Source organism: Osmerus mordax, chromosome 17 (assembly GCF_038355195.1).
Source record: "Osmerus mordax isolate fOsmMor3 chromosome 17, fOsmMor3.pri, whole genome shotgun sequence".
In the NCBI taxonomy this organism is placed as follows: domain Eukaryota; kingdom Metazoa; phylum Chordata; class Actinopteri; order Osmeriformes; family Osmeridae; genus Osmerus; species Osmerus mordax.
This window is the reverse complement of record NC_090066.1, coordinates 10,107,939-10,128,849: the sequence shown is the minus strand read 5'-3', so window position 1 is coordinate 10,128,849 and position 20,911 is coordinate 10,107,939. Positions and strand designations below refer to the sequence as shown.

Here is a 20,911-nt window from a genome sequence, read left to right as displayed (position 1 = left end):
AACCCCAATCCCCCCCGCCCCACACACACACACAGCCTCCCTCCCCCCACACGCACAGCCTCACTCCCCCCATACGCACGTAGGTTTCCCCTGTTCACACCTGGTGCCTGGCAAACCTCAACACGTGACTGGCTTCAAACTCGGAGAACATGAGAATCACATTTGTCTTCATTGATCTGAGACTGGTTGGCGATTGATCGATTCTCTGGATAGGAAATAGCACTGTGTGTCTGTTTTTGCCCTATTGCTTCAAAGGATCCACATCTGTGGATCTCCTAACAATGAATTCTGTATAAACTGAGAACATTCTGTGCATTTGGGTGCTTCTGTGTGAGTTGGTGCATGTGTGTGCAAGCTGTTGCTTGCTTTCGTGCACATGTTAACATTTGAGTGTCTGTCTGTTCGTATGAGTGAGTGTATGCGATGCATCTGAACGTGATTGCTTGTGCTTGAAAAAGTGTGCTTATCCAAATTCGTGTCTGAGGGTGAATGTGTGAATGTGTGTGTGTTTGTCCGACAACCCGTCTTAGCATCTACTGCCAGTCTCTGATGCCGGCCCCCTTTTCTCAGGGGAGCCAATCTCAAGCCTGTCTCCATGGTTTCAGACACACAGCCCGCCCACAGTGGTGGCCATGAGAACGAGGACTGCTCGCTACAGTTGACATACCCCCCACCCCCATCGACACAGAGCCTGATGCAACAGTGACTCACAGACCACCCCCCCCCCCCCCCCCCCCCACACCCAAATTAAAAAAAATAATATATATATATACTGTCACAGCACTGACTCATGCACCCACAGATTACCCCCCGGCCCCTCCACCAAATGTTCCCTGCCGGCGGCCTACATGGGATGCACCTTAGTACTGACAGCAGGGTATGGAGGCCGTGCGGGGCGAGATGTGGGGGGCAGGGTTGGTAAATACAGAAAATATGTTTATTCGCGAATGTGAAGGAGAATAAACATGCGCGACCTTGTGTGCTAGCATCACCGCTCTGCATGCTAATCTATGTGTGTATACATGGACCTGAGTGTGTGTGTGTGGGGGGGGGGGGGGGTGGTCGTGTGTGTGTATACTGTATGTGTGTGTCATGTATTCCCATACATGGACCTGAGATGTGTGTGAGTGTGTGTGTGGAGACTGACCTCTATTGCTCTCAGCTCACATCCAGACAGTCCAGTGCACAGCAGAATCAGCAGTGAGGACAAGGCTGGCCAATCCTGCCCCATCGGAGTCCCAAACAGAGCCCTCTGGGAAAGGCATGGAGAGTTCAGAGTGTGTGTGTCTGTGTGTGTGTGGGAGTTTCTGTGTGCGTTTGTGTGCGAGACCACGTGCATCTGTCTGAGTGTACCCGCGTGATCGTGCGTGCGGACACTGCGTGTGTGTGTGACAATATCAAGCATGGAAATGACTCAATTTAGATGGGTGGGTGGGGGGAGGGCTTGGCTGGGCTTGGCTTGGAAAGTCTTGTATCATTCTCCGCGGAATGGGGCCACCCACACAAGCCCAGGAATACTGGGTCGAGCTGTCTGCACCGACACCTCATTAAAAATGGATGACCGTCTCACTGTCTGCTGCTGCAGCTTGCGCTGGGACGCGCCCATCCATACACACAGTCACACAGGAAGTGAGGTAATCCCATTTCCTGTGCCACCACAAATCAGGAACAGATACCTGCAGATTGGACTAAGCCCCACAAAGACAGGGAGGATGCAAAGGAGGAGGAGGGTGAAAGGCAGGAGAAGGTGGCTGTGTTTAGATAAAGAGCACCAGAGGAAGAGAGAGGAAAAGAGAGAGGGAAGAAGGGTGGGAGGATAAGGAAGATAGTGAGAGAGAGAGACAGAGATAGAGAGAGACAGAGAGAGACAGAGAGAGAGACAGAGAGAGCGAGAGACAGAGAGAGACAGAGAAAGAAAGAGACAGAGAGACAGAGAGAGAGAGACAGAGAGAGACAGAGAGAGACCTGTCAGGTGAGTCAGAAAGCATCTTTTTAGAGAGAGGAGAACACAAACAAGACAAACTGCAAACATCCTTCTGGGGCAGGCCAACACTGCCTGCAGGCTCTGAGAGAGAGAGAGAGAGAGAGAGAGAGAGAGAGAGAGAGAGAGAGAGAGAGAGAGAGAGAGAGAGAGAGAGAGCGTCATTCTTCCACTCTATTTTTAAACACATGTCCTGCTGTTGTTGCAGTGGCAGTGTCATTTGCAAATTTGTCATTTTCCATTTGCAATGTAAGTCTCAAACACGATAACCAAACATCAAAGAAAGACCTGTCATTCACAGAGTAGGTTTCCAGGTTATGGGTGTGTCAGGAGTGATTCAATCCGTCCACTGTCAGACTGTTTTGATTCTAATAACACAACTCATTCATTTAGCCAAAACCTTTTTCCAAAGTGACAGAAAGAGGGGATCGCAGGGATCTCTTGATCTGCAGTCCAATGCTCTACCACTGAACAATACACAACACATTCACACATTTCACACCAGTCTGAACACCAGAAGGATGCTTATTCTTTCTTGATTATTTCTCTCACTCTCTTTTTTCTTCAAGCTCCACTCCATACCATTCTCTAACCATTTATTTCACTCTACCCTGACCCCCTCTCATTCTACTACTTCTTTCCACTTCATATTTCTCTATATACCTCTTTATCTCTTCCTCTTCAGTCCCCCCCCCCTCTCTCTTTCTGTCAGCAGCCATGTGTCCTTCGGTCAAAAGAGTAACTGACCTCTCTCGCCGACACCTTTTTGAAGCCGGAATAGACCGCTGCTCCTGTTGTGTGACATACCAGACAAGGAGACAGCCTTGGCCTCCGTAGTCCGAGGCAATGACATTTTGTTAGCAATGAAGAAATACCGTCTGACATTTCTGATGTAGACAGTGTCAAATGCTCTATGGACAAGCTAATACAGTATGCTGTTCCGAAAGTTTGGTGCATGCTCACCACCAGTTAAGACCAAACTTTTCAACGCATACTGTACCCCATGTATACTGCCCATTTGTGGAGGCACTACAAAAAGAGTAGTATGCACAGACTGAATGTTGCCTATAATGATGGCTTGCGGATGCTGCTAAGTGTACCGCGATGTAGCAGTGCAAGACAAATGTTTGTTAATGTGGATGTGCCCACCTGCCCTGCAGTGCTGCGGAGACTCATGTATAGCTGCATGTGCAGACTTACAACCTCTATGAACAGTATCATCCTGGTACTGACCAATCCGGCACTAAGTTCAGTGCGATGCTTTTCTAATATGTGGACTCACTCGCGTCTGAGCCTCCTCAGAAAATGATGTACCTCGTGATTTTATTATATGTTTGTCTGTATGTTGTTTTGTAATCTATGGACTGAGTAAGTGTGAAATAAAGTTTATGATGATGTTGGGAGAGATACGGGGCGACGAGCATTTTCTGTCTGCCTCGGTTTGGTCTGTCTGACTCCGAGCAGTGCTATCCGTGTTTGGAAGAATACTCTGGAACACCGAGAGGAAGCAAGGTTGTTTCTGCCTGCCAGATGCTGACCCTACCTGCTTCTCTTTTCTTGTCGTCTTTTGTAGATCTTCATACAAGCATATTGGTTAGGTTTAGCGTACAAGCTAACGCTCCGGGGTGCCAACCAAGTTTCTGGTGTATAGTGTGCCGCAACTATCTAACACAACATAAGAAAAATTGTGGTATCTTGCTTACGCAATTAATACGGAAGTCAGTCAGTAAATGACATTGGGTAAGAAATTGCTGATGAAGAGGCCAGTGAGAAGGAGCAGCTTTGCTATCATGCCTCCAGACATACCCGTAACCTGGGTAACCTCCTCCTGACACACTTGTAACCTGGGTAACCTGTGACACCGCCTCCTGACAGACCCGCAACCTGGCCCCTACTCTGTGACAGACTTTGCTGAATCAAAACAAAACAAACCTTAGGTGGCATGAAAATATCAAATGCCCGGAGCGTTATCAATTTGACATGCTCCTTAGACAAGAGCAGGAGGATGGTCTCTAACTCTTAGTCTAACCCTTAGCCTTTGTCAAATACACTATTCAAGGCAATCTAAAAAGTGACCCCGAATAGAGGGTTTTATTATCTAACTTGGTGCTAAGTGGATTATAGAACACTTACAGAGATGAATGTGCAATATTAATAATGCTGACTCATCTTCTGACATACATGATGTCTCCCACACAATATATTACAGTAGGGGTAAGTACAGTAGTATAGTATAACACAGCATCAATGTACAGCACAGCATTGTACATTATATTTCAGTTCAGTTTAGAACAGTGTACCGTATTTTTCGGAAAATAAGCCACATTTTCTCTAAACCGCACTCCACCAGAATGGGAGCTTTGTGTTTGTAAATCTGAGTATAAACCGCACTGGAATATATGCCGCACTTGATACGGGAACAATGATACCAAGCAATGGACGAGTTATTGGGCTCATCTCTGGTGGAGACGAGTCTGATTATAGGTGGGAAGCGGCCAACCTGGTGACCTGGTGCAGCCAGAACAAGAGCTCAATGCTCTTAAGACAGTGGAGATGGTTGTGGACTTCAGGAGGAACACAGCCCCACTCACCCACATCACCCTGTGTGACTCCCCAGTCAACACTGTGGAGTCCTTCCGCTTCCTGGGCACTATCCTCTCCCAGGACCTCAAGTGGGAACTGAACATCAGCTCCCTCATCAAGAAAGCACAACAGAGGGTGTACTTCCTTCGGCAGCTGAAGAAGTTCAACCTGCCAAAGACAATGATGGTGCACTTCTACTCAGCCATCATTGAGTCCATCCTCACCTCCTCCATCACCGTCTGTTACGCTGCTGCCACTGCCAAGGACAAGAGCAGACTGCAGCGTATCATCCGCACTGCTGAGAAGGTGATTGGCTGCAACCTGCCTACCCTCGAGGACCTGCACACCTTGAGGACCCTGAGGCGAGCGAGGAAGATTGTGGCCAACTCCTCCCACCCTGGACACTCCCTGTTTCAGTCACTCCCCTCCGGCAGAAGGCTGCGGTCCATCAGGAACAATACCTCACGCCAGAAAAACTGTTTCTTCCCTTCCGCTGTTGGCCTCTTCAACAAGGCCAAGAGACCACACTGACTCTAATGACTTCTTGCTTAAAACACACTGCTTTTTGCACTGCATTACAATAATGGTATCTTGTACATTTGTATTTTTTGTAATATTTGTTTTTTTGTATTTTTATATTGTAATTTACGGCAACTTATATTTTATTTTATTGTATATTTAATTATATTCTAATCCCACTTAGTACTGCTAGTTTATGTACCCTTAGTATAGATAGTCCACATATTTAAATTTTAGGTATATGTTTATTGTATGCACCTTCCTGTCAAAGCAAATTCCTTGTCTGTGCAAACTTTCATGGCGAATAAATCCCATTCTGATTTGGATTCTGATTCGGTATAGGCGATCTTACAGCATGCCGTTGTGTAACACACTCGAAAACGAAATAAAGTAAGTGTGTAATGTATGTTTTCTATTGCCCGGGAATTAACTAATACCTTTAGACGCGTGAGTTCTAAATATTTCTGATGGTCCCCAAAGCGTAAGTTATTTTTCCGAAACGGTAGCTAGCCAGCTTTAGTTAGCTTCTGGGCTAAGTTAGCTAACATAATTCTCGTTGCAATGCTACTACCATCATGTGTTACTTGTTAGCCTTCTCATTAGTACATTTTGAAGCCATACTAAAGCGTTTGTGGCAGTTTTTGTCCATCGGAAAATATTCAGTTGGAATGTTCGAAATCGCATATATGCAACATTCGAACGATCACATATGTGCAACGTTACTCCTTAACGGGTTAAATAGCATTCACGAAAAAAGTGTTTTTACTGTTGTTTTGTTATAAAAACGTACTTTAAGCCGCATCGAAATATAAACCGCACCACCACAAGAAAAATTTTAAATCGGGGTATAAACCGCGGCTTTATTTCTGAAATATACGGTAGTACAGTACAGTTTGGAGCAGTAAAGTCCAGTACAGTACAGCACAGCACAGTACAACACAATACAGCATAGTGCAGCACAGTACAGCAAAGTGCAGTGCAGCACAACACAGTAAAGTGCAGTGCAGTAAAGTAAAGTGCAGTCTAAAATGTGGTAATGTAGCTGTGATGGAATCTGTAGGGTGCTTCTCTCGACCACTGTTCCCATGCCAAGTCCCACTGAGAGAAGAGACAGAAAGAGATGGAGAGAGAGAGAGAAACAGAGAGCGAGAGAGGTGAAAAGAGAGAGATAGAGGAAGAGAAGAAAAGAGAGAGAAGAAAGAAAGAGGGAGAAAGGGAAAAACAAACAGTGTTGCATTGGCACGGTGAGATGAGGGGCTGCCAAGACTGCCTGCTGAGTTTTCTGACAACAGGGCAGGCGTCCCATGGATCCTTCTAGAACCATGTCACTCTGCACCAGACCCCTGAAACACAACTGCAGTGGTTTGGACCAAATAAACTAACTTTGTCTCTCCCTCAAGAGCTCAACCACTGGGTCCAGCAGCAGAGTCAAACCATGACTGATTATGTGTATAATGCCGTGCTGGACAATGCTAACATGCACTAGACCAGATTAAACAAGACTACACCAGTTCCTCCCAGACCAGGCCAGACCACAACATACCAGAAGACCAGACCAGACTTTCTGATAACCCTTGGTTTTGTTGTAGTCTGTGAAACAATGTTCTGACTGTTCTATCTGCAGTGTGAGTGACCCACAGTCCGGGGGAATGGTGGGTGACCACATCTCTTCTCAGACACACATATAAACACACAAACACACACACACACACCAGACCCAGTGTGATACTGCAATTTGCCTCTCAGCTGCAGAGGAGGGGCGTTGTCGCAGTGGAGCAGAACAATCACAGTACAATATCCGGAACACAGAGACAGGAGATCTCTCTATGTGTCTTTCTTTCTTGTGTTCTGTCTTTCTTTCCGTCACTCCCTATCTCATCCCATTCTCAGTCTGTTTACTAAATGCCTATCTACCTGTCTCTCTGTCTCTTTGTGTCACTCCCTTCTCTTTCTTTACTTTCCATCTTCCTGCCATTCTGTCTCTCGGTATCTCTGGACTGTACCTGCCTCTGTATCTGTGTTTCTTCAACTTCCCCCCTCCTCTCCTCTCTTTTTTTTCCTTGTCTTTAACCCTCCCGTTTATTTATTTATTCTTGCTCTTTATTATTCATCTCTCTACACTCATCCCTGTTGAGAATGTGTAGGAGGACTGAATTTAACTTCCCTGCATGCAAGAAACACAAACAATGTTAGGTTATATGGAAGCTATTTAGTCAAAGCGGACCAAAGCTCAATACAATGGTTACCAGTAGTTTTTTTGGTCATTGGTTGCACCAGAGACTCAACAGGGGGTGGACAGGCAATATGCCAGCCAGCTAATAATACACCTCACAGTGCAGAGGGGGGCTTGGGGTCCTTGCCACCTCAAAAAAAAAACCTGGGCTTTGTGACTTTGCCATTACCATGGAAATCGCCACGGCAACAGCAGGCGAGTTGCCGTAGCGACTGTGTTTTTTTTTTTTTTTTTTACAGCGGCCACAGTCTCTGGTTAATAATTGCCGTGGAAGATTGCGGCAGATTGCTTGATGCAATTACGATCGTTTGGGGCAAAAGGAGTGGGGAGGGGTAGAGGAGACAGGAGGGGATCGAGGGGGGAGGGGATTTTGGGATAAAGAGAGGGAAATCCACTGGAGATCAGCAAACTCACCTCTTGATGAAATCACGTACTGTAAGCTGCAGAACCGGCCCCTGCGCGCCAATAGCAACTAGCCATGAATTCAATTAGCCAATAAATTACCAGACGCTACTCTCATCGAGTGTGGCAATCAGAACCTCGGAAGAAATGATTAGGGTTCGAGGGAGGAGAGGGTTGGAGGTTTCAGGATCTCGATGGGGCCCCCGCTGAGCAGAAGTGAGAGGCAGATATTTGGAGCTGCACACCCTGACTGGACATCTTGAGCTATCGACCAACCCCCCCCGCCCCCCTTCCTTCCTCCTCCATCCTCTCTTGGGTCACCGTGGAGATGGGCTCTGCTCGTTAGAGAAGCTCAATTAACGAGGCAAGCAGCAGGTGTTTCCCCTGCCTTCCACTTAGACACACACACACACAGCACACACATACACACACATAAGCACACACACAGGCCTGCATACACGTACACAAACGCACACACACACACATAGGCCTGCATATGTTTACGCTCTTGATTATCCCAGTTCCAGCAACCAGAACCCTTCTTCCAGTACAGGCACAAGACGGGGGATATTTGCTTGTCGTTGTGTGTTATGGCTTTTGGTTTAGGGGTAAAAAAGCCTGACATACAGTAAGTGGCCAGGCTGATAGCAGGGTGTGAGTGTAGGAACAATGAGCAGAGGTAGTATTATTAAGAAAATATATTTTCTTAATATATAACTACAACAAAAACAATGGCCTCCAGCCAACCATACATGCCACAGTGGACCAATGATCAATTAACAGTGCCAAACAAATCAACCTATGCTGTCTACAAGGACTTTGAAACTGACAAATACAATGGGTGGCACCCATTCCTAACCTGGTGTGTGTAACATACGTTAGCTACATGTTGGATTGTATGCCCCGTGGGCGGTTTAATTATTCCAAAACCCTTGTGCAATAAACTGACAAACTAGTCAATAAAATCAAACATGACATAATTGATGAATGTAACCAGCACAAATCGACAAAGACACATTATAAAAACACAGGCCTACTCTTGAATAAGAAGACAGGAGGGGTTTCATAAGACTCGGACATGTGTATGATTGGCCCTTGCACTTGAAGGACGGCCTGACTGAGCCAATAGCAGCCGGACACCTAAATGATGAATGTGAGTTTTTAGGGGAGATCAGAAGGGAAGACAAAGACAGAGAACAGACACATACATGGCTGTAACAGTGTGTGCGGAAATGCACACGTGTGTGTCATCGGGGATGACAATACACACCTTCTTATGCTGTCTGTCACTTCAGGAGCAGGAGGACGGCTAACAAGGTGTTTTGAGAGAGTGCGTGTGTCTGTATGTAGGGTTGTGTGGGTGTGAGAGGTGCTTTCTGAGTGAAAAAGTCTCTGCATACAAAAATGTTTCATGACAAAATGTTTACATGGTAAAGAGATACATTAAAACAGATAGAACATTTGGTTGAGGGTAAACAATATCCACTATTAGAATGGGCTTAAGTGTGAAAACATACCTGACGTGTTTCCTGGCAGTGTAACATAGTAAGAGGTAGTCTCTGAAGTCCAAATATAGCCTACCAATCGCAAGGGCAGGGGCAATGGAAAAGATGATTAGAGCTAGGAAATGAGTAATGGTACATAGACTTAATTGTAGCTCTTGGGATGAGTTCCGCCATGCCAGCAAAACATTTTACAGCTTGAGCTCAATAATCCAAGCCCAAAATTACTTGTTCTAGAAACGTTCCTAAAGAAAAACAAAAAAAACACATGGACTGATTAACATACACTATACAATACTCCAGCTTGCCAACAGTCGTTACGTATAACTTGAGTTAATTCTACGTAACTACTGGCAAAGCCTGGATAATTCTAATGAATTCAATTCCATCTCAGAATGTGTGTGTGTTTGTGAAAGAAACACATTAATATTGTGCGTTTGTTTTGAGTGTGTGGTTTGTTGTGAAGTAGGCGTCTCACCCTTCCACCCGTTTGCGTTACAGGCTGCTGTCACCATTTAATAACTTTTTGCTGGCTGCAATGCTAATGAGGCTAGCCAAGCTCAAAATGAATCACCACAGACCAGGCTGAAGAAGACCATATTTCATCTCAGAAAGATCCTTTGAAATGAACAGGACCCCTCAGCAGTGCCAAGACAGAAAATAATTAGAAGAACAAACCCAACCACCTTTCGAGGCATTTGAGGTTCATAAGGAGACTAAGGAGAGGTACAAAAGAAGCCTCTTTTCAACACCCACCCACACACAGGCTACACACAGATTCTTCCGAGATTCTTCACTGTGCAGGTCTTGAATGCACCCAAGCATTCAACTCTGCCAGTGACCTAGAAATGACTGACAAGGCTAACAAAAGCTGGAGAGACGATAAAAACATTTATTCCCCAAGGTGGGATAGTTGGGTCAGCGCTTGAGTAGGCTAGACTAGGCGAGTCTGAAATATGGGTTCCTTGTTTGCCTTTTAACGAATCTCACTTGAAAAATATGGCACCCTTTCTGTCCGTGATTTTGTCATTCTTTCTAAATATTTTCTCTCAGTTTGACAGTCACAACGGTGTGCCATGTAAATACAAACTCTGGATAAGTTCCTAACATTTCACAGCCTGGATGCATACAGACTGATTTTGTAAATGCATATTTAGATGCCATTTATATTCATTGACATTGCAACATCTTTAGTGAGCCAGCACAATGCCAATGTCTTAATAATAGAGATTGTGTCGTTTGAGAACGGTATTAGATGCGATACGTGTGCACAGGCGAGAGCAAGACTATGCAGAAAGAAACGCGGCGCTTACTCCCTCACCCTTGTCAACTCGAACGTAGTTGACAGATTGTCTCACGGATTTACGATGGTTTGGAAATGAAGTTTCGCGCCAATGAATCGGCTTCTGGCCGGTGTTGTACCGGCTCCTAATACATAAACATGCCTTAACGTGATTTTCCCCGTTACTTGCTGGCACCCCGTCTTCTGACTAAAACCCTTTTTATCCCTCTCTCGCTGTCTCTTTGAGGTGAAATATGTATCCCGTCTGTTGCGGTTGGGTTGGGTTTGAGCTGTTGAATTATGCATCCTTCCCAGTGTGTGACTACTGGACACATTTGAATGTTTCTGATTGGTCAGACACTAACAGGCCCATTAAAATGGATGAGGGAATTCTCATGCTGAGAGACGCTGACGCCGGGAGAAACAGGGGAGAGACAGGAAGAAGGGAGTAGGCAGGGGAGAGAAATTGGAGGAGAGGGGGAGGGTAGGGAGGAGGAGTCCGAGAGAGAAAGAAAAAGAGAGTTGCGGTAGTTCTTAACTAAAAGTGGTAGCCTACTTGCAGGACTTTCACCTGTCACAGTTGTTTGATCAAACATAATATGGGAGAGAGTGCAGGCAGGTGTTGACAGTGATGAAAACAAAAAGGCTAGCGTTAGCGTCGGCTAAGAGCTGGGCACATCATCCCAGGGCATATAGCTCCAACAACAGGTCTGTGAATACATTAGCATGACGAGCTGCTCTCTGACAACAAGGCACAGTCCCACGCTCATCATACCCGAACGACCTCACTCTGAAGTCACCTCTGCATCCAGAAGTACATGAATAGGCCTACTGTGTTAAACTGTGTGAAAAACAAGATATTCGGAAGGGCTGTTTAATGAGTTTGTAGTATCCTTCAAAATGAAGCATCCTTACCAAAGGAAGTGGGTGAAGCTGACTGATGTCGTAATTGTAGTTCAATAGAGAGATGGAAGTGACAGGCTCCTAATGGGGTGTGTATCTGATTGAGTTTCATTGAGCTCTGGTGATGCCTGAAGTCCCACTGTTTTGAGGAAAATCAGCAGGATAAAAAGCCTGGAATCTGCTCTGAAACCAGGCCGCGCAAACACAATTACAGACTGATCTCAGAAGGAGGGAAAAGAACAACAGCACTCACACAAAAGCCTGATTCTCAGGGCCCCTCAAAGAGAACAATCACGTCTTTTTATCACGCTGAGATAATTTTTGTTATTTTTTTGGAGAGGTGAGCTATATATTGGAAGAATGATAATTTCTCAGTAACCATGTGAATGAGGAGAAAATAATTCTGTTCCCTCTGATAACTCAGTTCTGGAAAATGCTGCTCACTTTCGGTGATAGAAATGATTGTGTCCCAGGTCCATTCCTGTCTTCTACTGAGCTCTTCTCTGCACAGACAGAAATAGCACATCTCCTTCTCTTCCTCACTCTCTCTCTCTCTCTCTCTCTCTCTCTCTCTCTCTCTCTCTCTCTCTCTCGCTCTCTCTCTCTCTTTCTCACTCTCTCTCTCTCTCTCTCTCTTTCTCTCTTTCTCCCTCTCTCTCGCTCTCTCTCTCTCTCTCTCTCTCTCTCTCTCTCTCTCTCTCTCTCTCTCTCTCTCTCTTTCTCTCTTGCTCTCTCTCTTGCTCTCTCTCTCTCTCTCTCTCTCTCTCTCTGTTTCCTTCCGTTCTCTGTCTTCTCTCTATCACTCTTCCTCACTACTTTCCACTCTCTTTCTCACTCTCTGTTATACCTCCCTCTTTCTGTCTGTTCTCTATCTAACTTTTTCGTTCTGCACATCAGTGTGTATAAAGGAGTAAGAACCTTCCTCCCCACTGTAGTGGGAGTAAGTTGCGGAACAGAGTTCTTGGACTTCCATAATTTTTTCTTTTTTCTCTTTCCGGATGTGTCTTGGCATCTGCTTACTGTTCTTTCTGACAGCTAATTCTGTTATGGGGATAAACAGTCATCTTTGCCATATCACTGCAAACACACAAACCGCAGATGCCTTGAGTTGCGTCATCATTGTATAACACTGCAGAATAGATCATAGAGGAGAGCATAATATGCAAGTTGTAAGGACTTGATGCATGTTAGCTGGGGAGCTTTCTAGTCTTAAAATAATATGGAGCAATTGTTGATGTGTCACTCTGTTAGGTTTTTAAATCAAATGTTTACAAAAGCTTAGCTTTTGTAAACAATGTTAATCTGGCCCAAAAATGGCTATGGTTTCCCATGGACACAAAAGACAAGACACGGCTGTACACTTAGAAATTTAATATATGGTTCTTGAGATAAAGTTCTTCTTTTTTTATAATCAAAGGGACAATTGTGGCTATAAAAAGCTATTATACAAACTGGCTACTAGACGTACAACTGTGTGTGCTTAGAACTTCTTCTGGTATGAAATACAGACATATTTTGTTCCGAGTGAAGAAGATACTTATAGAGATACAAACCATTTTTTTTACTTATTATTTTTTACTTATTTACTAGATTCATGACAGTACTACACAGTCAGCCACTGATAATAAGTTACTCCCAGTACAATGTAGAGATAAATAAATCGAGACCTTCCGTGTGACAATAGTAGAAGACACAACAGACAGAAAAACCGAAACAGAGAAAGAGAGAAAGGTGTTTGGCAGTGCAGACTCTTATGTAAAATCCATTGCAATACAATTACAGTCTATTAATGGCCACACACAGAAAGTTGAATTACATTACGTTTGTAAAGTATGTATATTCCTTCTTCTCAAGAGCACCAAAAGGTGTAGAATACAGTATGTACAGCCCAGTGTAAGGCATGAGTATGTGAGTGCAGATATCGAGAAATTCCAGTCTAATTCATAACTGATTTAGTCCACTCTTTTCCTCAAGTGAAACATTCCTATTCTAGCACCAGTCCGGTCCAGTTTGCTGAGTCCAGCCCAGTTTAGTCCATCACTGTGAGAACCCTGTCTCATCAACCAATGGTGAAACGTTTCGAGACATTGTGTTGTGGTTGTGTTGTAGTTGTGGTGTTAGCGTGTCTGTTTTGGTTCTGTAGTGGTTGTCTCATCATCAAAGTCTTTAAGCATTTGTGGTTGTGTTTGTGATTATGTAGTGGTTGTGTCGGAGTGGTGTAAAGGTTGTGTTGGGGTGGTGTAGAGGTTGTCTTAGGGTGGTGTAGAAGTTGTGTTGGGGTGGTATAGAGGCTGTGCTGGGGTGGTGTGGAGGTTGTCTTGGGGTGGTGTGGAGGCTGTGCTGGGGTGGTGTGGAGGTTGTCTTGGGGTGGTGTGGAGGCTGTGCTGGGGTGGTGTGGAGGTTGTCTTGGGGTGGTGTGGAGGTTGTCTTGGGGCGGTGTAGCAGTAGTGTTGGGGTGGTGTCGATGTTATCTTGGGGTGGTGTAGAGGTTGTGTTGGGGTGGTGTAAAGGTTGTCTTGAGGTGGTGTAGCAGTTGTGTTGACGTGTTGTGGAGGTTGTGTTGGGGTGGTGTGGAGGTTGTCTCAGGGTGGTGTAGAGGTTGTCTTGGGGTGGTGTAGAGGTTGTGTTGAGGTGGTGTGGAGGTTGTCTTGGGGTGGTGTAGAGGTTGTCTCGGGATGGTGTAGAGGTTGTCTCGGGGTGGTGTGGAGGTTGTCTCGGGGTGGTGTAGCGGTTGTGTTGCACAGTCCTACAGATGACATTGCACCTTCAAGTTCACAATGGGCCTAGGTTATTCGTGCCTAGGTTATACTTGTGTATGTAAAAGTTTATGTTTGGCCAAAGTTACTAGTGTTCACACACCTGGGAGATCAAACATTATCTTATTCTGTTACACAGTAGGACACTTTAGTGAGTGTAGAGTACAACATTACTACAGTTGTACAGTCTTTGCAATGTGACCCAGCTTATGTGTGTAGCTGCTGAATTGTTTGGGGTCATCCATGCACTCCTAACAGGTCCTGTGTGTTTCTGCCGCCAATGTGTGTGTGCTCGTAAACTGTTTTTCCTAGCAGTGTGAGCCCGCCGGCGTGTAATTACTGAGCTCTCGGCGTATGGTACTGAAGGGCGACAGCTCCAGCTCCGTGGTGCACTCGTGTTCGTTGTCGTCGCTGGCGGTGGCTGACGAGTGGCCGTGGCTACAGCAGCAGCAGCAGCAGCAGTCCAGGAAGGCCCGCCCCAGGGGCCGGCACAGGAGGAGCAGGAGGGCGGGCGTGACGGCGGCTCGGCAAAAGAGGAGGAGCTGCGAGAGGAGGTGGAGCACGGCCATGGTCCTCTCAGGCACGCCGGCCGCCATGTAGGCCGAGACGATGTTGCAGATGTTCTCGGGGACCACGCAGGCGCCGTACACGATGGCGAGCGCCACCACCGTGCAGTTCATCTGGCTCTCTAGGCGGATCTGCTTCTTGTTGCCGCGCACGCTCGCCTGCTCAGCGCGGCGGATCTTGCGGGCGGTGACCAGTGAGCAGCCGATGGTGAAGAGCGTGGGCAGGCAGAAGTAGCAGCCGAAGCACCACCAGAGGCGGGCGCCCTCGTACGTCAGGCCCAGCACGTAGAGGGTGTCGGGGAGCGACGAGGAGATCCGCACCACGCAGCGCTCCTCCGGCGGCTCGTCCGGGACGCCCGTGTCCTCCAGCACCAGCTGGCGGATTAGGAGCTCGGGGAGGGCCAGGAGGAGCGCCCCGATCCAGATGACGGCCAGCTTGGCGGTGGTGGAGGTGCAGTTCTCGATCATCTCGTAGTACATCTGGACGTTGGTGGCGGCGCGGAAGCGGTCGATGCAGAGGGCGCACAGGGTGAAGGTGGTCACGCCCAGAGATGCCACCTGGACACACACACACACAGCCACATGAGACACCGGATAAACAGGCCAACGGTAACACAGTATATGCAGTTTCAGAAGCACAAAATGAATGGCAGGACCGCTTTTGCTACTCAGAGCCAATATCTGTGTTATTTTGGTGCCTGGGTTTGCAACTGGGAACTATTATCAGTGTTGTAGTGTTAGATTTTAAATAGCTGACAGCGGTGGAAAGTGCCTCTTAACAGCATCTGAATGGTCCAGGGTTATTAATGTATTCACTTTTCTCAATGACCAGTAAAGTGAGGCCTCTCACTCTCTTTCTGTCTGGCTCACTCTTTCAATCAGATATTCTCTCTCTCTCTCTCTCTCTCTCTCTCTCTCTCTCTCTCTCTCTCTCTCTCTCTCTCTCTCTCTCGCCGCTCTCTATTCTGTCAGCATCCCTCCCTTTCCCACCCATCCGTGTCTCTCTCCCTCTCCATCCCTCCTCTCCTCCTCCCTCACTTAATTAAGGCTCGCTCCCAGATGGCCCCTGTGGGGCTGGGTTAGAGTGCTCCACGCACACGCACACACATCCTGCAGGAGAGGAGGAGAGAGAGACGGAGTGAACGAGTGAGAGAAAAGACAGAAACCACACAAGGCTCATGGGTCTCTGCTAGATCTGTTCTGCTCTAATGGAGGCAAGCCAGACACGATACAGGAGGTCACACAAGCCATGTCTTCCATAGGCTGGTTTACTGTAACAGATCCGATCTGACACTCTGATTTTAACACAACCTCTCATGTCTTTTTCCGAAAATTGTTCACTTTTAACCGTTTTCCTTCCTACGGTATATCTTTCTAAGAGTGCATTACTATGGCAACAGAATCGCCGGCAATGTGCCCAAATCCTGTGACTGCCTCCATTTGGTTTTCTTACCGTAACAAAGACAGAACACAATGTTGTGGAACATTCAAATTCAAATGATGTCACTTTCTGTCAGCATGTCCATCTGCCGACGGGCCTACAGGCTTGTCAACATGTCTAACGTCTGTCTGTCTGCCCGCATGTTTATCTGCCTGCCTGCCCGTTTGTCTGGCCCTCTGCCAGTCCACCCTTTTGTAAGTTGGCATCTAGGATCTAAGATCTACGTCCACCATGGCACACCCAGGTGCAAATGTGCTGAATATTCAATAGCTCTAACGCAGAGGTGAAATGCAGCTGTCTAGTGACTGTCACACACACACACACACACACACATTGTGGGCTGCTGTGGCATTCAACACCACAAGCAAAGGACTTTGATTCCTTCTCCCGGGGACTGCAGAGTTGAAGCAGAAACACAACAAGTACAGACTTGTACAACAATTATAGAGCTAGGCCTGTATGTGAGTGTGTGTGTAACACGAGGGAAAACAATCTCCATACGACTAAAGTGAGCCCAACCCATGTCGTGTTAGCCATTAGCTGTATTCACGTTAGCTGCTAGTGTCTGGTGTCAGTTTTACTACAGGTGATAGAGATGCTCCTTGGCGCTGGCTTTACCACTGACCCATTCATTTCCTGATTTCCTGTGTGCCAGTGAAGCACAGACCCCATGTCAGTAATTGGGAAACCAGATGACAGGCAAGGCCCACATCAGGCATCTTGGATGCAGAGCCACTGTCAGGATAATGACACTTATCTGTTGACAAATGGGGCTAACCTAGCATTCGACAGACACGCTTGCACACAAACACACGCACGCACACACACACACACACTGGGGAAATGGGCTAGAGGAGATGGAGGCTATTATTGTTATATTATGTTTGTGTGTGTGTGTGTGTTCCAGCCAAGACCATAACTCTTCGGTAGGAGATGCTGTCACAGAGTCATCATTCAGGCACAACAACAGGCATATAGATGGGCCAATCAGAGATACAGAAGCAGGGCCTACACACGCTCCTCACTCATGTTTAGACAACCATTACACAAGTTGGTATAACACCATCGCTGGCTCTTTTCAACACAGTATGATGCTGTTTTTGAGATGAAATGTTATAAGATCCTTCCATTCTCTGATAGACAACAAACGATGCCTATTCTTAGTTTTCTTACATTCTCAATGTGTTGCTGAGATAACCTGTATTCAATAAGGCTCTCTGCAAATATATCAGCTCTTTTCGAGATCACAGGCCCTGTCACACTATAATGCCATTATTAAACGAAATAAAATACATAGACTTCAGAACAAAACCATTCTGGAATGCACAGACTTGTTTCGTAAATGTTTTCCGAAACAGAATGTCTGCGTTGTGATGTTATTTATGAGGTTTCAGGCAAAACAACAGCCACTCATCTTCCAACAAAGAGCTGAATAGGATAATTATCAGCTTACATCCATTATGTAGTAGGCCTAATTATATACACTGAATAATTTACATATCTTCCAATTAACTATCATGTGTGTGCCCATTAGACAGCTTGAGTAAAAGTGAGGGCAGATGATCTGCTCTCTGTGTGTGTGTGTGTGTGTGTGTGTGTGTGTGTGGGCCTTCTCTCTGTAGATTGGGTTTTATCACACTGAGCTTGGATGGCCGAGGGCAATGATCAGTGGTGGGCTGGCCATCCCACCCATCTGGAATCAGTGTGTGTGTGTGTGTGTGTGTGTGTGTGTGTGTGTGTGTGTGTGCGTGTGTGTGAGGATACCAAGAGTGTGCTCGCATGTGGGTGCTGTCCAAAGTGTGTGTGTAATTAAGTCTGTGTGTGCACGTGCGGGAGTAACGTGCCTGCGCATGTGCTTTAGCCCATGTATGCGATTCGAGGTGTGTGTGTGTGTGTCTGAATCCGTCGAGCTGATGTATGTTGAGCTATTACCACCAATCTCTGCACAATGCAGTGTTCCACCTCTAACCTCCAAGGCTCCAAATAGAAGGACTTATTCCCCACAGCAGACCAAGATGAGTTTATCTCTGTGCAGACAGCCCAATCTCAGCCTGCTCTCCACCTCAGACGGCCTGGAGAGAGCCTATCCATCCGTCTATCTGGCGCTCACCGTTCACTCTCAAACCTAAAGTGATATTCACCGGGCTGGGGTGTGTTCAGATAACATCGGTCTCAGAGAACCACAACACAGAGAAGTAAGAAAAAAAATGTATAAAGGAATGATCTGATATGGCACCGAAGATATCGTTTTTATGTGGTCGTCAGCTCTTGTTGTGGAGAGATGAGTCATCTGAGGCTGTATTCCTCTCTGTGTCAGGTGGCTTGTTTTTAGTAGGGCTAGGGTCTACTCTTGGGTTGTGGATGTGTGCGTGTGCGTGCGTGTATGAGAGAATGAAATAGAGACATAGAGAGTTCACAGCATGTGTGCTTATGCTTGTTGATGTGTGCATGTGGGCCTGTCTGGTTGTGTCTTGTGTGTGTGTAGGGGGGGGGGGAGTGTTCGTGTGTGTGATCAGGCTGCAAGTGATGCTGCCCGAGGCTGCCCCCTTTCCCCATTGAGTGTACTCACACACACACATGCACACACACACAGCGCCTGCAGTCCGACTTCACTCTCCACTTAACCCAAATTCAGTCACAGTGGATCAATGTTGAGCCCACAACTAAGAACACACACACATGTGATGCCCAGTCTCCAAAAGACTGACCCGCAACATGAGGGCCTTGATGCAAAACTGTATGTCAGCAGTCTTTCAAATTCTCACTCCCTCTTTGTCCCTCCCTTCCCCTAACACACACACACAGCAGCCAGACAGTCTATGCCTCGGAGTCTTTCTCTTCCAACACGAGTGCGGTCTTCAGCAGTCCTACCTCTCTTGAAGGCAACCTAATATGGAGCCAGTTTCACTACCACCCCATAAGCACAATAGAGTAAGGTGCTGTGTGAATCTGACACTGGCCTTGTCACAATGACTCCACAACTCCCCGATACTGAAGAGCACCTGCTAGAGGACTGGTTGATGCCCGTGTGAGCATGTCTGTTTGGTTATGTGAGAGAGATGTGACCACTGTGCTATGTATTTGTTAGAGGTACAATCGGTAAGATTTTGTCGATAAAATACTCAAAGGTTTTGTCTGATTTTAACATGTTGTGTAAGCTATTGAGGCCCTCTGAGAGTTGTTTAGCAACATAGAGAGCTCAGTGCCAGTATAATTTGTACTTATGGACCAACCAGCAATCCTGGTTCAGGCAATTACCTTTGGTGCCTTCCTCCTTGGTTTATTTTGTGAAACAACAGTTAATCAAACTCAAGCTGAAGTTAAGCTCAGTCAAGAATTGAGGGCGTTGTTTCTCATATCAGAATTAATGAGCTGTGTGTGTGTATGTGTTTGTGTGTGCCAGAAAGTAATGTTTGCCAGTTTCAAGTGCTGTGTTGATACAGTGACACAGTATCTTGACAGGAACAATTCTCCCTGTTATGATGAGCTAATCTAAATAGTGTTATGAACACATTATAACCACACATATAAGCCTACCAGTACTGTCATCATGTAGATTTGTAAATATGATACAGAAGTGCTTCAAAATAGGAAAGATGCATAATAGAAGAGAATTATATTGTTGGCTACCTCAACATACGGGACGACTTTACAGGTGAACTCTCCTAGAAGCCAAGACTTGGTCAGTTCGTGGAAAATCACCAGGGGCAAGCAGAAGAAGATGAGAGCAAAATCCCAGACGGCCAGGTTAGCTAAGAGAGAGTTGGAGATGCTTTTCATGTAGTAGTTTTGACAAACAATACAGAGAATAGCAATGTTCCCCGCTATACCAGCCAAAAAAATGATGGCTGAAATGCACGTGATTGCGTATGCGCCATATGTTTCACTGGTCACTGGGTAAAAAGGGTTTTTGATTTCGTTTCCAAAATCCTGGGTGTTAGGAGGGGTCATTGGCGTCGCGTCCCAGGGGTTCTCCTCTCTAAAAGTAAAAAGTTCATTTCTTCTCGTGAAGAAGTCGAGAGGGAGATCGGTTGAGGTAAGTGCTACAGGCTTAGGCAACGGTTCCCATGGTGAAAGAGGGGCGCCCATCGCGTCTGTCGGAGTCTGTGTTAAAGCCATTGAGCTTTTGTTCAATCTTTTTCTACCCCTTTTAAACGCTTTCTTTTCGTCTTTTGTGCCTCTTTTGCGTCGGTCGCTCTCACTTTGTTCCTCTCGCAAGCCAATTGAATGGGGCTTAGCGGCATTGTATCTACCAGGCGTCCCCATAGTAGCGGGAATCTCACTATTCAACTTTCTCCTTTTGCTGTGATGGGAGTCCCTGCGTGGAGTCTCAACAAAATCGACCGGTGTTACTGTCCTGTTGGAGTGATGTTTGTATACCGTCCGTCTCGCTCCAAACATTGCTGTCCGTTTAATTTTCGCATAAGTTGAATTAAAGCTGTCTAACAAGGTTTGGAGCCTCTCTCTTGAAGACGCACCTGTGGCGTCCACCCCGGAGAGAGCGCGCTCGCGGGCTTTGTTTGAGGGGCCATCTCTGATGATCGACTGAGCGGTCCTGTATGTATTGTTGGCGTACCCCCCAGCCGTGTCTTTAGTTCGTATATCGCCATTGTTTTTCAGAGATATAACCTGTACATTCCCCAATATCACAAACAACGTCCTTAGCAGCAAAATCCGCATGGTTCTGATTATTTGGCGCAATATATAGCCTAGATATATCCTCAGAAAGCCATAGTCTCTGCT

At 46.3% G+C, this 20,911-nt stretch overlaps 2 protein-coding genes across 2 annotated transcripts in view; both read right to left on the bottom strand.

Moving 5' to 3' along the window:
• The window catches only part of LOC136959955 (E3 ubiquitin-protein ligase TRIM39-like), a 177,950-nt gene that overhangs the window by 39,448 nt on the left and 117,591 nt on the right, over positions 1 to 20,911 (bottom strand). The window lies entirely within an intron of this gene.
• Positions 14,470 to 20,569, bottom strand: gpr37b (G protein-coupled receptor 37b). The gene is made up of 2 exons (XM_067255020.1): positions 19,799 to 20,569; positions 14,470 to 15,285 (listed from the first exon to the last, which is right to left on the bottom strand). Exons 1-2 carry the CDS (start codon positions 20,567 to 20,569, stop codon positions 14,470 to 14,472), a joined length of 1,587 nt encoding a protein of 528 aa, XP_067111121.1.

Bases quoted from the DNA above. Each gene is read 5' to 3' on its own strand.
- gpr37b (XM_067255020.1), bottom strand. From the start codon at position 20,569: ATGTTTGGAGCGAGACGGACGGTATACAAACATCACTCCAACAGGACA. The intron at 15,286-19,798 runs GTAGCCAACAAT...GTGTGTGTCCAG, and splicing joins AAGTCGTCCCGTATGTTGAG to GTGGCATCTCTGGGCGTGAC.